The following is a 16,928-nucleotide window of genomic DNA, read 5'->3' on the forward strand; positions in this document are numbered from 1 at the left end:
TCCCCCCCCTTTCCTCTTTCCCCCCCTTTGCCCCTTCTCTGAGACACATTGCCTTACCCTTCATTCAAAACTACTGGATATGCCTCAGTAGAGAGCATCCGACATTTGCTCTAAGATTACTCACCAGTTTTAACCCCAACCAAGGAATATGCTGTYGTCCTAGATGGATGTAATTGCATTTCCATCCCACTTCTGTTGTACTGGACCAATTTTTCGGTTCTCAGATCTATGGGCAGGACAGAGGTCCAAACACTACCACTAGCTCTCCTAAGCTCGAGCTGTTTCTCCACGCACCTGCTCCCAGGCAATGACAGTCAGCAATCCAGCTTGTCCTGGGTGTCAGAGCCAGTGCAGGAACTGCTGTTCTTCCGCAAGGATTTCTGCCTTTTCTCCCCAAAACTCTACATGTGGGTAGGCCAGATTGTATTTTAATTCTTTGGCAAACACACGATTGATTAAAATAAGGGTTGGAGGAACTTTATGATAGATCTTTTTAATAGATGCAAACTATATTCTTTAAACAGAGATAACTAGATGAAGTCAAAACAGCAAAAAAMCCATCCTTTTCCATCTTAAGTGTATATTCACACCGTGTGTGACGACTTAAGCTTGGTGTCTGTATGCAGATGATAGGTCCTCCTTCCCTATGCCACTGTAATACTTCTTGGTGGTAATCTGTAAGTGTGCTCTGCAGAGTTCAGTCTCCTTTATCAGCTGGCCCTCTTTGAATAATTAAAATGCAGGATCCTGGAGGCAAACGGGTCTGCACTTAATCTGTTCTTTTTTATTAGACTCATTGCTCTAATAATAGAAAGACAGTTAATAGCATGCTGTTGTTTCTGTTAGGTAGGGTCAAGCATCAGTCCTTGAAGACAGGTGAAACTCAACTTGAGGGTTTCACAATGAAGGACGTAAACAAAATTTGGACTGACAGCATAAGTATAGTGTTTTTCATAAAGTCAGACCATGAACACAAACTTAAAACCAAAACTGTTGTATCACATCACTTCCAGAATAGGATTCATGTTTGTGTAATGAGCTTGTATCTTTAATTATTATCTTCATGGAATCAATGTTGGCATTGGTGATGCTTTCTAACCATGCAGAAAAAATCCAGCTACTGAAGAAAATGGGAATTTTGTTCTGGATTTTATGCAGAATTTTTGCTGAGTGGGCCATTATGCATATTGTATTTAGAGCAGATACAGGATCAAGTTGTGGCTTCTTGAAAGGAAATGGTTTTATTCCTCAAAAAAAATGCATTTTAAGAGTTGAGGTGTTCTCACTGTAATTTTGGCAGTGTGATAAAGAAGCAAAAGACTTTTTTTTTTTAACTGCTTTCACTTTTATTCCTATTTTCATAAAGAAGTCAGTATTAAGCTAGAGAGTATAATTATATATACCTGCCTATTTCCATATAAATTTGTTATACTCTTAAAACAAGCAAGCTGAATCTTCACATTTTACAGTTTAGCACAATTAAAGGGAGCAAAGGGAATCGATTTATAAGCCTAAACATTCTCTATAACCTAGGAAAGTTGTAATTTCAAGCAAACCAATCAATATTCCCCTCCTTCCTATTCTTTTTTTTTTTTCCCCTAGTGAACATTATGTTATAGAGGTCCAGCTTCCAGCCAAGATGTTTGAGTTGCTGCCGCAAGAGATTAAAGAAGGAAAGCTACTTCACATGTATCCAGTACTCTTTAATGTTGGAATCAATGAACAGCAAACACTTGCAGAGAGGTAAGACGACACCTTCAGAAAAACTCGTTTCAATTCCTATCTGAGGATGCTGTGCTAGCACAGGATATCTCTCACAGGATTACAAAGCAATCTTTTTTTTTATTGTACGCCCTTGGACCATTTCAGGTTCACTTGGTATGTATTTAAAAATGAATTAAAGGAAGTAAGCACAAGCTATGAAATAATGCAAAATATTGGAAAAGGCCAAATAAAGATACAATATATGCAGGACTTTATTTCAAACAGTGAAGACCAAGTTTTCCTTGGATACACATATGAAATGGGTTTATAGTTCACATAGATAGACATTTATTAGTGTGCAGAATTTTGGCCCTTTGAAACACGAGGTTGAAAATTACAAATTCTTATTATCTCAGAGGTGGAGCTGAAGATGCCAGACAAGTCACAGACCATAAAGAGAACATATTTTTCTCAGCTTTATGTTTTATTTTACAGGGTTGAAGAGGGATAGTTAATAATATGGAATATGTTAGTAATGTCTTTGTAGAAACATGAAGGCTGATGTTAAAATTCCAAGGTGTAAATTTTAGTCCTCTGAAAAGATTACTTGAAGCTAATTAATTAACCAGTACAATTTTAGTCAAAGATTCATCACACTATTAATTTTCTCTCCTGAAAGGGCATCTGTGGGTCATGTTAAATAATCAAGTTTGTGCAATGCTAAAATTGCAAGGCTGACATCTACAATAAGGCAACCACATTTGTTTACCGGTTTTAGCAACAGCGCATCTAAGAGACATAATACACGCCTTTGGACTGCATTCTGTACAACCCCAAAACCAAAATCAATCTAAGTGTAGGTGGGGAAATACAGGGAGACAGTGAGAAAACGTGAACCTGAAGGGTAGGCAAGAATGTAAACACAAAAGGAACTTGACTTGCTGTTCTTTGTAGACAGCTGGGCAAAAGGCAGCTCTTAAGGAGGACTTCTAAGGGATGTCATCAGGTAGTTTTGTAGATGTTTATGGGAGACTTTTCATGGTTGTGAGTGATGATATTATTTGACTCCTGAAGGTTAGAGCTTCATATTTGTCTGAGATTGGAAACACTGCACATACTTTTTGGTAAAAGGTATCATTTGTAGGAGAATGAACATGAGAATGGAAATAATGCTTTGTGATAAATTGCTAAAATATGTTACTTTAATAGATCCAAACATCTCTATTTTCAGTAAACCGCAGCTGAGAATATATGTGATTTAAAATAAATACCCTCATGTAGCAGGGCAGCAATAGCTACTGAGGAAATAGCCAAGTCTTTTCCCTTTCTGGCCTACTTAAGTACTTGATCCTCTTCTACATGCTGTAGCAGCACATTTAGTATCTTCTGATTTGTTTCCCCTTTTGTCTACCTGAATTTCTCACTTACCTGTCCACGTCTATTTCTGTGCTCCTCCATTTCCTTCTCTGTCTTCTGTTTCTTCTTGTCAAGGCTAATCTAAAGATAAGCCGTAAAAATTTGGCCCTAACTGCCCAGAGGACATTCCTGTCTTCCATATCTGTCATAGCAGAAGTACCAGAAGATTTTGCTGTAGCCTGTGTGAGACTTTCTACACTGTTGTAGAAATTTTGGTCTTGGAGAGAGAGACATTTGCCTGTGTAGCTATAGCCAGTTCTTGGAGAACTGTAATGGCATCCTGATGCCTGGGTTTTCTGTGAGGAGCAGGATGATGAGGACTTGGGCAATGTGTTGCCCAGCAAAGCCGACTGCTGAAAGAGACCCCAGAACAGCCCCCGAGCTGAGCTGCAGCACGACAGGGCGACTGCCAATGTCTGCGTGCTGCAGCCAGCTGAAACCACCCAGCCTGCAGGTTGCAACTGCGTGGAGCTTGGTGGGGAAATCGCTGCTCAACAACAGACAAAACAGTTTTCTCATCAGTTTCAGACACAGGAAACAGAGAAAACTAACAGTTCAGGAGCAGTACAGGGTCGGAAGGTCGGAAGGGCCCAGGGAGGTAATCAGTTTGACTATTTGTGGCTAATGTTCTCAGACCAGAGTGCTCCTGTGGCAGAAAATAGTTCACCAGCAAGTTTTCTTCCTCATACTTGTAGCTCTTCCATCTTGTGTGACTTCAGTATCATCTACTGACTCTGGCAGAAACTAATATAGCTGAGCAACAGCAGAGGTAAGAGATGTAGGAGTTGGTGTTCTCTGCCCATGGTGGCATTTGAAATTGCCACAGAAACCCCTTGTTCTTGTTCAGGATTTGTAAAGGGAAACAGGATTTGTGCTTTACTGAATGGTTGTCTGCAAAGAGATTACTTTGTTCATACTTTTTTTTGGAAGAAGTATCCATGGGTGATTACTTTATTCCCAAATATTAGCTCCAAAGCACATGAGAGATTTGTAACTGTATATTTGATAAAATCTTATACATTCAACACAGAGTACTTCATTTGTGCAAAGAAAGTATTCTGAAGGATAGTTTGGCTTTGTGTTTTAGGGTTTTTTGTCACTTTTCTGTGCTTTTTTAGGTTCGGAGATACCACTTTGCAGGAAAATGTTAACCAGGAAAACTTTGAACTTCTGAAAGAATATTACAAGCTGTTTACAGAAAAAATGCCTCCTGATTGTGAGTATAAAATAAATAATATCCAAATGGCTTTAAAAAGGTTTGGTAGACAAAAGATCGTAAGAAATTCATATTAGCACAATATAGCTTTTAGATTTAGGCCTCAATCCCATCAGTTGTTCCAAAAAGTTAAGCAATTTGTGCCTGTACGCAGCCCTGCTGAAGTCAGTAGTGGCTGCAGGACCAAGGCCATAGCAGAGGGGCCAGGGAGAGGGAAATGCAGTAATGATGAACCAAATAGCTCTTTTAAATTATTAATGTAATATGCTTTTTAATAATTCAGATCTGTACTAGAAGATAGTCTGTGCTCACTGTATTTGTACAGAAATACTCCATGGGAATTTGCAGCAGCTTCAGTCATTCCCTCCRCTCTTATTTTTTAGCATGTATTAAGGTATGGCAAACCACTGAGAAATCTGCAGATACAAATACCAGCAGTGAGCCACATCATAATGTCACTATTGTTAATAGCACGGTTCCATTAGAATAGTCCCTATATGCAAGTTTTATAGAAGTTTGGTATCATAAACATACTGTTCTGTTTCTTTTGTGGTTTAAAGCAAACATTAAAAAGACCCTTTGCTTCATCTAATCCTGTTAAAGCAATTTTATGGTCTGAATTATATTCCCAAGTGTACAGTTTAGTTTTAAATAGCTTGGACTTAGGTCTCTATCCCTTCCCTTTGGGTAACTGTCTTAGAATCTAAAGATCTCTCATTTTGCAGGACACACTCATGACTCCTCATGGTGAATACTGCTGGTTAAAATCTTATTCAAAGCTTGTGTTCTGTTACAGAACACCTTAGGAACTGCACTTTAAATATATAAACATAAAAAACTTCTTTCTTACTCATTAAAATGCTTTCTGTTTTTGTGAATTATCTCTTACATGCACTTGTAGTTCTATCTAATGTATCACTGTATTATTTGTATATGCTTATCTTTTATATCAGGATGAATTTCATTTGTTAATGGTATCAACAGAAGTGAAAGTGCTATTCCTGAGGGGTGGGCAGTATGCCCATCCATCCACCCACATCTCTAATACATATCTTCAGATATTTCTACAGAAAAATGCTTACAAGAAGTTGCTAATTAATTTAGGGGAAATCCTGCCAAGAAAGCATCCTGAAAAAGTAACCTCATCTGGTATTAGGTCTAAGGTAGATCTGCCATCTCGTAGATGGACCTGATTTTGTAAAAGCAAAAATTCTCATGCAGATCGCATTTGCTCCTTTTCATTAACAGAAACTAACCTTTTACTGCCTGCCCCAGAAGGATTATTAGGGAGCTGTACAGACTTCCTGGACTGCTTCCAGGCTGTACAGACTTTGGAGAACAAAGCTTGTCTAGCTCATTGCGTCTCTCCCTGGTTATTAATGCCTTCTTGCATTTTCTTGTCCTCTGAGAACTGAGTCCCTGTTTTTTGTCCAAATTTTTACAGAACACAAAGCACCTTCTGCTTCTGTTGCACTTTCTGGTTGCTCTGTGCCATTATAGAGTCATGCTTCTGGCTTGGAGGAATATGCCTTTTAAACCAGTGCTCTCCTACACCCTCCCCATAGCGACTTTGATCATGTACAAAGGTGGAGAAAAGCGAAGGTCTCCCCTGGCTGAACACCTTGAAAGGACTTTGACTCCTTCCCCCRCTCTCTGCAAAAATCCTTAGGAAGAGAAACCTCCATCCAGGGCAAGAGCCAAGCTGGCAGCAGCCCTGCGCTTTGAGCCAAGCATGAGCCATTCAGTGTTGATAGCTCCTTGATGGCTTTGTTGCACCTTTCCCCACAGTCTCCCATAGTGCCAAATCCCTGCCACAGAACGGATGAYCCAGTTCACAAAGCTATTAGTTGCAAATAGTGCTCGTAAAGCCAGATAGGATTTATGAAGACACGCAGCCCTGGTGGCCAAGCTGTTGCGTACACCATCCTTAGGCAGCCTCGCTCGCCTGCTGTGTCATTCATGAGTGCCATTGCAAAGACTCAGGCTTCCCGCTCCCGTACAGATATTACTACCTTTGCTATTAGCCTTTCCCTCACCTCTCTAATTTCCAGCATCTGTAATGTTCTAGCCTTCTTTGCATTACTCTCTAATTACTAAACTTCTTTAATTACATATACCTGCATATGCCAGACATTGGCTTTCCACCTTATTGTAGATGAATATGCACTCTTTCACTCACCTGCTTCCCAATCTCTTTAACTCCTTGCTAACAGGAAACTCTGAAAACAATAAATAACAGTGTGTTCTGAGAAAGATTCCTACCAAAAATGTTGACCAAATGTTGTTCTGTTTTAGGCACCAAAGTATTACTGCTTTTACAGAAGAGGTGAGCATAGTAAGGATACAAAAATGTACGACCTGTTTAGTGATACATACGTAATTATACAGAATGGCTTAGAATTTGGTTTAAGCAGTTAACAGCATAAACTCAGATTAACACGAGTGATTTTGGTATTGCCAGTTTGATACCTAACAACTGCAGCAACATCAGTGTTGCAAGGTGTTGTCCCACATGAGAAGAGGGATGCGTGCAAGATTTCAAAAGCCTGCAAGCAAATACAGATTTTTCTTCTTTAGGATCATAACGCAGGTAGCAGTGCATCAACACAAAGTCTACGAGTCTGTTCTGTACTGCCAGGCTTCTTCCCCTTATATTAATCTATGAGAATGATCTGACAGTTTAATGCTGCTTTGTGATACAAGCAATTTAAGCAGTCACAGCCAGTCAAGATGCAACTTATTTTGGCAATATTATATATTAAGAGAATCTTGCTTTACCTATGCTGAAATCATCTCTCTCGGAAATGATGGATTTTTCTCTTGTGAACTGAAGAAAAACTRCTTTGAAGCAGTAAAATGTTTACCTGTTGGTACATTCTCATAATCTGGAAGCAGCTTTTAAGAGTACTCATCGTATGCTATGTTTTAAAGAAACAGACACAGGATAAGTATAATAGCCCTACAGGTTATGATATATTTTTATGTGGTCTGCATTATCTAATTATATAATCAGGAATTATAATATGCAGATAAAAGTCTTCATCAAAATTATTACGTAGCTAGTTTTTAAGTGACTTTTCTGTATTTTTTTTGGCAGTACGATATACCATATGGGTGAGTCAATTTAGACTTTTCAGTATAGTTTTTTGTGTATTTTTAAATTACTTCTCACTATGAATCATGGTTAAGGGAAGTTAGAGCATTCATTAGAGATAACAGATGAAAGTCTGTAGATTAAAAAAAATTCTATCATTCTAGCTGTGATCAGATTAAGAGAATTTTTTTGGCTGGCATTGCAGTAGTTGTTTAATTTTTACTTTCTGAGCTGAACACAATTCTTAGATCATATTATTCTTAAACTATTTGTTTGGTTCTTTGGATGAAGCATCATACTTTTTCTCACTGTAGAAAAAATAATTCAATTAGCCAATTTGTAGAAAAAGGATGCTTTAATAGATTTGGTTTAATTTAGCTTCAGTTGGTTCCAAGATTTTTTTCTGTGTGAGATAACTATTAATAAATTTGTTTTTACTTCACTATTGTAAGAAGAAATCATTCTGAAAGACTGATTTTGATTGTTTCTACTGATTTTCAGTATTAATGACAATAGAGATAATACTAAAAACAAAACCCTCCTATGTATACGCAAAACAGAAGAGCCAGTTAAATTGCCTAAATTGCTCTTGTATGTGTATGATCAATAAAACTTCAGCTTACCTGCCAAACCCAGGGCAGGTAGGGTACTTTGTATTTTGAGTAAACCTGAAATTATTTTATAATTCAAAATTAAAAGCCCATTTCATTTCAGACTGAGCAGTATCCTTTGTAGATTTCTGGGGGGTGTTTAGTGTTGTTTAGCCCTTCTGTAAATTTATGTTATTTTATGAACTAAAACATTGTTTTAAAAGAGGAGTGAGATGTTTCCTTTTGAAAAGAAAGSAAAATATTTTGACCGCAAAATAAAAAAATCATTCCATCAAAACAGCTCTTTATACAGTCAAGTATTTCTCTACTCACTTCCAATAAATGTCTATAATAGTTGATGAACAGAGCTAGAACAAAATTTTTATTTTTGCCCTCCATTTAAAAGATGACACCTAGTATTTTCCTTGGGGAGTCCTTAGGGAGAAAAGCCCTATACTCAGACAGAAAATTTGCTTAATCCCTATATAAGCCAGTGCTTTCTATCCTGTGTTCCCAAATGAGGCTCTAAATAATAGAGCAGCCCTTTAACAAGGAAATCCTTTAGTCTGCACAACCTCCTCATCAAGTGTTTTCTTCTTTTCAGGCCTACCACATTTTCAAGAACAAAATGACTTAAAGGGATTACTAGAAAACCTCCATCAAAATATCCAGGCCAAAAAGAGGAAGAATGTAGAAATCATGTGGCTGGCTGCAACGGTAAGCTCCCTTATTTTAAATACTTCCACATGATCTGTTAATTTTCACATGCCTTTTGGTGTTATAAGTGCAATAGATTTTTAAGGATGTGTTTGGAAAGCTCAATGATAAAAGTAAATATATACTCTGAAATGGCTTGCTAACCTTGCCATTCTGATGGCCTGTTTATCCCACTGAATATCTCCCTTCTTCCTACATTTAAATTACAAATATTGTCATTTTCTCATTTGCCTAACTGGTAAGAACTGGCCAGAATTAAGAAAGAGATGGCTTCCCTGTGCTTTGTTGATGTGACCTCAGTGCGGAATGCCTTGGGAACCTGACAGAGGAATTTTTTGAGGCAAAGTATTGTAAGGAAGAGTTTGTGGGACTCGCAGAATTAGCATGCAAGGATTTAGGTTGGAAGGGACYGCTGGCAGTCGTCTGGTCCCACTCCCTGCTCCAGCAAGGGCTGCTTCAACACTACATCATGTTGCTCAGGGCCGTGTCCAKTTGAGTATTGAGTAGCCCCACGGATGGAGGTTGCACGACCTCTCTGGGCAGCCTGCTCCACTGCATAGTCACCCTTGCTGGGATTTATTTTTCTCCTTACATCCAATTTAATTCCTTTTATTTCCCTGGCTGCAAGCTGCAGCCGTTGCTTTTCTCGCCCTTCTGCTGCACGCTTGCAAGTAGTCTGTGTGCCTCCTCCCCGACCTGCTGCCAAGCAGGTGCCTGGCAGCCTCCCCTTCTCCCGGCACAAGGGAGCGAGCTCCCAGCGCTTCTGCTGCGCGTGGCAGGCGCCTGCGCCCAGCCCTGCCGCTGCCCCTCCGCCAGGCTCGCTCCGGTTTGCCGACCCCCCTCCGGTACCGAGGGCTGACCGCTGGGCACGGAGCTCCAGCCGCAGCCTCACCGGGGCCGGTTACAAGGGAGCGACCGCTGCCCTTGACCCGCCGGTGGTGCAGCCCCGGCGGCTGCTGCGTGTGGGGCGCTGCCTGCTCCACCGCTGCCTCTGCGCAGCCGGTCAGCCCGGCCGGGCTGCTGCGGGGGCTTATCCTGCCCCAGGTGCAGGATTTTGCACTGGCCTCAATGAGGCTTGGACCGGGTGGTTTCGTTGTTGTGGGTGTGTTTCAATTAACCGACTCTGCAGTTAGTTACAGGAGTCTGTTCATGCCCGTGGGGACAGAATCAGTTCCTTAGAAAATCACGCACAGCTATAGAGATGTCAACTCGTATGAGAGACACTGTGCAGTGTTCAGTTAGTGTTTAACTGTTTGTCTGACTGCAAATCTGTTCTGTGGCAACGTACACTTTGGTTACTCAAAACACCTCTTTGTGCTATTTAGCGTCCATAAAGCCCCAGGGCGTAATGCAAGAAATGATCACTTGTTCTGGCTTTTGTTTAATATTGCCACATTTGACTCTTACAATTTTATGTAATTAAATTACTTACTTTTTGTAAATAAGTGTCTAATATCAGCAGTACAACAGCTTTTAGTAAATTGCCGTTGTTTGCTTTTCTCTAGCCAGTGTCACCATGACAGCTGCTCTGAAGGCAGTCACTGCAACACCAAATCAGCTAGATATGCAATGGGCAAAAATTCAGACACAGAGAAGAGATAAAAAARGTTTATTAATGCATAACATTTACTTTGCTGTATTCACATTATTCCTTTTTATTTCCCAGTTCTGTGTCATTGCATATATACATAAAAATATACAGATGTTCAAAGAGCTCTAGCTTTTCAGGAATGTGAAATTCAACAAGGTAATTGCCTTGGTTCTAGAAAACTACCTTTGCTGCCTCTCTGGAATTATGCCCATTTATTTAAGCAGAGATTTGGGCCTTTGGTATCTACAGAAATTGAAATGTAAGACCTTTTTATTTTGGGGAATTTTCAAATGCATATGCCCTTCCAGGTGAATAAATATTGGACACAAAATAGTAATAAAATTTTGTATAGCTTTTCATTAACACTGCGACAAGAAAATATTAATTATGTCATATTACAAAGAAGAGTCTTTGTATTAATAACACTTTTACAATTATTATGTATGTTGTATATTATTAATACCAGTTTGCACTTTGGTTAATAAATATTATCACATGCTGTTGTAGTATAAATCTGTTGTGGGTAAAAATACAAGCTTTCTTCCACAGTACCAGTTCTGCAATTACTATGAAACATTGCTTTGCAAAGAAGTAAAAGATAAATCAATATAGGATATTGTAAAATAAGCTGCAAAGAATATGACAGAACTTACTTAATCTTTGGATATAGCAAGTTGTCATCTACCATCCATTCAGCTTTTCTGAAATTTCATGGATAAAAATTGTTCTTTTGACATATAACTATTTCAATTTTTTCCTTCACTATATTGAATTTCTCTTTCGTTACCTTACTTCAAGCTGAACTTCTGAAATAAGTATTTCTGGACCCTTTGAGATGCATACTGCTATATTATGTTATTTTTATATATTTGAAAGGCATGATTCCCAGGGTATCACTGTGTTATTGCAGTACATATGCATGGATGCACATATACATGGATGTGCATAGGTATGCACACCTATGTGTAGTCACTGTTGTAATGGGACTGTGAGAATATATCTGTGTTTAAAAAGTCACCCATTGCAAAATAATATCATAAACATTTCTTATTCTAAATATAATGGGACAGCAGTAATAGGCAGTAAAGCCCAAGAGAGCATCTCTCTTCTATGTTATCTAAGACAGTTACAGATATCATCATTATCAATAAAACTATCTGATCCCTTTTAGAATCCTATTAAAATCCTGAATTTGGTGTTATCTCATGGTGCTGCATGTGATGTCTGTGGATCCCTTTAACTATGTAGTGTGTAAAAAATATTTCATTTCATGAGCTTTTTTTCTGTTATATTTTTATTTCCTAAGCTGGACCCTTGATCTAATGTCTCATATCAAGAGAAATGATCAGAGTATTGACTTGTCCTTGTTTTATTCTTTGTTGTTTTATATGTGTCTATCACGCCCTCTTTAAACTTAATCACAATCCTAATTATTTAAATCTCTCTTCATATGAGAGACTTTCTAAGCTTCTAACAAATGTTTTGTCCAACTCTTTTCCCCTATATCTTCAATATATTTGGGGGATGAGGTGAGCAAATTGAGGATAAAATTCAAGCTGGAGAATTATTGTCAGCTGTGTATTCTGATATTGCCATAGATTTGGTATTGTCCCTTATTAGATTTCTTGAGCACCTGATCACTGTGTTTGCCCATTTTAATTATTTACTTTGTTTAACTGCTGCTTCCTTATTGAACTGAGTTATTCTGAGGATTTATCTGAGCCAGCCTTATCGGATTGACCTAGATTTCTCCTTAAATCAGAAGCTAAGGATTTTAAAATTTGTTTATTTAATTTAACAGTTTGTATTCCATTTAATCCACTTAAAAATGATTGAGCCATTTGTACTGAATTTAAATGCAAAATAAGCCCTCCAGCCTGTGGGTATGGTCATTTGCTTGTTGTGCCTAGAGTGCTGCTCAGTTCAAAGCTGATTCTTACTAGTCGGCACTTTATTTGTATGTTACTAGCTGGGATTTGGGATTTAGTCACCCCCTACTCTGTCAGAGGCCATGACCCATCCAAGATAATTACCAGTTCCCTTATATGTAATTTTGTCAAAACGTTCAAGGAAAATAGGTATTCCATGGCATCCATGTGTGTTAAGTGTCAGTTGTTCTGGCTCACACTGAACAGTTTAGCTGTTGAAAATAAGGCACACGTGTAAATTCAATACATAGATGTGTCTGAATCCATATGCTCATGAGGAATTACCTCTCTGTGGGGTTAGCACAGACTTTTCAAAGTTTTTCTTCATTTTTCGACATTTGTTAGGTGTTCAGACAGTTAAGCTTTAATTGAAAAAGGTGTTTGTCACAAAGTGAGGAAAAAATTATTGAACTTTACATTTTAAATTCTAGGCTAGCACAAATACTTTTTCATGTTTAGGAAATTGGATGCTGTAGTTTGGTAAGTAGTAGTAAGTGCAGACATTGTACTGACATGCTTAACATGCTTAGGACTAAGAACAGTAGTGGGGTTTTTTGTTTGGTCCCCTGTCAATTTCTTGCTTTACTTGGGGAAAAAAAATGTGAGCCCTTCTGTGGGGCACAGAACAGGGCCGTCCCTTGCAAACCACTTCTGTGTCCTGCCCAGACCGCTTGGTCCCCTGACCTCATACAGAACCTGTTCCTCAGAAGTCCAGGTATAAAACGTGCACATCGGGTTTGTCTTGCTAATTAAAACCCTTAAGATCTGCTTTTAAGATGTGTAATTTGGGTGAAAGGGGCTATAGATTAGTGACTGTAGTCTTCTGGTACTACTGTGTCAGGCCAGCATGGGCATAATCCTTAAATACAAAAATCGCATGGCAGAGCTAGTAACTGATTTAACTGCGAAGACTCACGTGTCAGCAGCCTAATGATTCTGGTCTGAATTCCTGTGTTTTAATAGCAATTATTTTCTTGAGGAAGTGTAGACATCTCTGTAGACATCCTCAGTAATTGTAAAACTGTGGGATTTTCACAGTCTACTAGTGTGTAGAGAAGACAAGGCATGGAAAGAGCAATCCTTTGACTTCTGCCTGTGTTACAGATTTGCCGCAAACTGAATGGGATCCGTTTCACCTGCTGTAAAAGTGCCAAAGACAGGACATCCATGTCAGTGACGCTCGAGCAGTGCTCCATCTTGAGGGACGAGCATCAGCTTCATAAGGACTTCTTTATTCGGGCGCTGGATTGCATGAGGAGGTACGTGTGCTTGGAKATTATGCCATGTCCTGTGCTTTCTGAACTAAACGAGGAACTACAGGACAGAAATGCCTACAGCCAGTTGCAAATGCGATAGGCCCCAGTCTTGACTTAGCAGAGACCTGGCCACTGCAGTGTGCCAGCTAGTGATTCACTTTTGTGTGCAAGGTCTTTATAGTGCGTGTTTCATCATTAATGAATAGCTGCTGAAATTTATATGTGAAACTGCATTAAAAAGCCATGTCACTAACTGTAGAATTTGATCATGGTAAATAGCAGTTATTTTAACAATTTCCTAGGTTTTCATAAGGCTTACAGTTTTAATTTAAGTCCACATTCCTTGACTACATAAAAAAATATATATATGTATTTTCTTTTTTAAAAATGTTTTTGAATGGCTTAACTGCTCATTAAAACGTTTCTATAAAATTTAAACAAACATTGCAAAAGCAGAATAAACATTTGGTATAGTTGGCAATTCTCATTAGCTCATCTTATTAAAAATAAAAGAAACCACCAAGCAGGTTTGGAGTCATGGTGGTTGCCCTAATATTTGATAAAATCTTCAGTTTAAAAACATTATTTACATTTCATTCGAAATTACAGCTATGCAGAAATTGAAACTGAAGTAATCAGGAATGTGTAATTAAAAGGTGTAAAGATTTTTGATTATCTGAATCTTTGGTGAATGAAAAAAATTGAGCAAACAATTTTTGATCATGAATGCAGGTGCTATCTTCTCTAAATAAACTCTTTCATTATTGGCTTTAATGAGTACTGCATTGTATGTTTGATAATTTTTTTTAAAAAAATGCTTCTGCATCATTTAAATAATATATAACAAAAGTCACTGCAAGACTGACAAAAAATTCTGGTCAGTCTTCAAAGAAATAGCTAAATCGTATCTTTCTTGACCTTAACATTTAATATTCTCAGGTTAGGTGTTTAATGTCTTGATTAATCTGTAGGTATCACACATGTAGAGTCCATTTGTCTTTAGGCAAAGATAGATATTCTAAAGAAAAAAAAGTTAATTTTACAAAGAACAATTGAGCAGAGGACTGTGATGGGTTAGAAGCATAGTTGCTTTGAAAGTTGATAGCGTAGTGCGATGTGTTAAACTGAGGTGGAATTGTTTTGTATATATCATTAGCTTGCATAAATCCCTTAGTCCCTGCAGTATTTCAGTGAGCGAATGACTCTCGTGTGCAGTCTTTCATAACTACATGTTTTATCATTAATGAAAGATGTCTGAGTTTTCTGTGTTAAGTCCCATTTGTGTTGGCATTTCAAATGTTTTTTTCTTTTACGTCTCCAATAAATGAGAGTTCGCAACTTACAGTAAGTTACCAGCTACAAGTAAATTAATTATATAAAATACATTGCTATGTAGAATAACACTGAAGTGGAAAAGTTTCACAGATATAAACCTAATTAAAAAAAAAAAAAAGAAAAAAAGACCCTGATATTTTTACAAATTGACTTGTTAGTCAAGAAGTGTAGTAGATTTTTGCAGACTAAAATGTAAGGGACTTTGAGTGCTTTTTTATCACGTAATTGATCTGAAGGCTGAGATGATTAACACATTAGTCATATTTGCAGGTAACACTAAATTGGAGTCACAAAAGAAGAGAGAAAAGCCCAGCAAATCTGGGGAACACTTACGAAATAAATGAGCAGATAGGTATCTAAGGTTGGAGCAACATTGCAAAAATGTCAATGTTATGGTTTTGCTGTAGTTGTGAATAGAGAAAACCTTTATCCTGTTAATATCCTGTAAATATATTTGAAATAACCTTCAACTGAAGTAGCTGCTATGCTGAGTGAAAGTGAATTATTTTGACTTGAGTGTTAAAATTGCCTGGGATTTAAAGCAAGGACCCTGCAAGCAGTGGCTATAACATCCAAAATTCACCTGTGCCATCAGGATAATAAATAAATAAATCTTTTGCCTATGCTAGTGCCTATCTGTGTTGCATTGTACACACCACTGGAGGTTTAAAGGAGGGCAGCAAACTTATTTCTTCTCATGAGCTGGTGAATTAAAGCCCTAAACTTAAGAATAGAGTAAATATGTCAAACGGGGATATGTAGTACTTAAGTGTACTACTGATATTGAGAGTTGGTTAGCCAGTCTGATCTATCTGAACTTCTAGAAGAACGTTTTTAAGAGGTGTCTTCAGGCTTGGTCAACATTATTTTCGTATTTGTTTTTGTATCTTTGGTGTTACTGACGTTCAGCAGGGACGGTTTTCTTCCTTCCCCCTGCCCATGTGTTACCAGAGGTGACCCTGGCATGGTCCGTGAGGCAGCCGAGGCTTTTCTCTGTGTTTTGCCCTCTTCGCGCTGACAGGTGCAGCAGGGACCCTCCAACCAGGGTCTCTTGTTGGGGGCAGATGAAGAAGGCAAAYTGCAGGGAAAAGCAATCTGGGAGAGCAAACTGGAAAGGAAAGCAGAGCCAGGCAAATAGAGGAGAAAAAAGCCATATTTTTCACAGGAAGGAATATTGTGACCTTTTAACTATATCTCTTTCATTTCGTTTGCGGAACATTTGGCAGCTATGTTTTTGAGGTTTGTCTGAATAAGGGCAGGGGAGTTGTTTGTTACTGGTTGTGATGCTTGCCCATTTATCCTTTCTTCATGTTTGATTACTATCGCAGAGTATTATTTAAAGTGTTAGGCTGTGCATTTCTAAGCTTTTCATTAACTGCTTCTAGAAGCTTTTAAAATGGTTTTTGCTTCTAAAAAATTATTTTGTTTTAAGAGCAGAGGAAAAACTTTGATCACCTTTCAATTTACAGTTGGAGCATTTTCCCCTGATTTATCTTCTCTAGATCACTTTGTTAAACTCTGTCAATCGAATCCCTTTATGATGATTGCTACAAATCACTTCTAAGCCTTTCAAAAGAAAGAGTAGACAAGAAAAATTCCATTTTAACATCCAGAATCCTAACAGACCGAATTAATCTTGGAAGGGCTTCTTTCAAGAGTTAGCAGTGGGAGATAGAAAGCGCTGTGAAACAAAGTGAGTTGTAAAAGTAAATGGAGGTTCAAAAGCAGCCTTTATTGGAAATGCCATGATTTTGAGAAGTGAAAATTAAAAGGTGCCTTAGCTTTAAAGCTTCTTTTTTCCTGCCAGTGCTAACACAGCCTCGGCAGCCGTTGTAAAAGGGAGGCGCATACTAATGGGTTTGTGCTTTCTTGCTGCCAGGAGAGGTTTGGTGTTGATGCTGGACGTCTGCATGCTACTGCTTTCTGACTTCACTGATGTCCCCATATGCCTTTGAATTTCGAGCATGCCAGAGGCAATTTCACATGTTTCAGTTTTTGTTCAGCTCTTGTGTACATTGCATGGCATCATTCTGGGAAATACTCCCAGTAGCTTTTATTTAATGGATTAGTTCGCAAGCAGA

General features: G+C 38.3%; 1 protein-coding gene across 1 annotated transcript in view; it reads left to right on the forward strand.

The window, feature by feature from the left end:
• Positions 1-16,928, forward strand: part of INPP4B (inositol polyphosphate-4-phosphatase type II B) — a 284,394-nt gene that overhangs the window by 242,682 nt on the left and 24,784 nt on the right. Inside the window, exons 21-24 of the mRNA XM_026089466.1 lie at positions 1,603-1,743; positions 4,239-4,336; positions 8,625-8,737; positions 13,361-13,515. Of these exons, the coding sequence (XP_025945251.1) occupies positions 1,603-1,743; positions 4,239-4,336; positions 8,625-8,737; positions 13,361-13,515 (507 nt within the window). The remainder of the gene's footprint in view (positions 1-1,602; positions 1,744-4,238; positions 4,337-8,624; positions 8,738-13,360; positions 13,516-16,928) is intronic.

This window comes from Apteryx rowi, unplaced genomic scaffold (assembly GCF_003343035.1).
Source record: "Apteryx rowi isolate R43461 unplaced genomic scaffold, aptRow1 scaffold_816, whole genome shotgun sequence".
Lineage (NCBI taxonomy): Eukaryota > Metazoa > Chordata > Aves > Apterygiformes > Apterygidae > Apteryx > Apteryx rowi.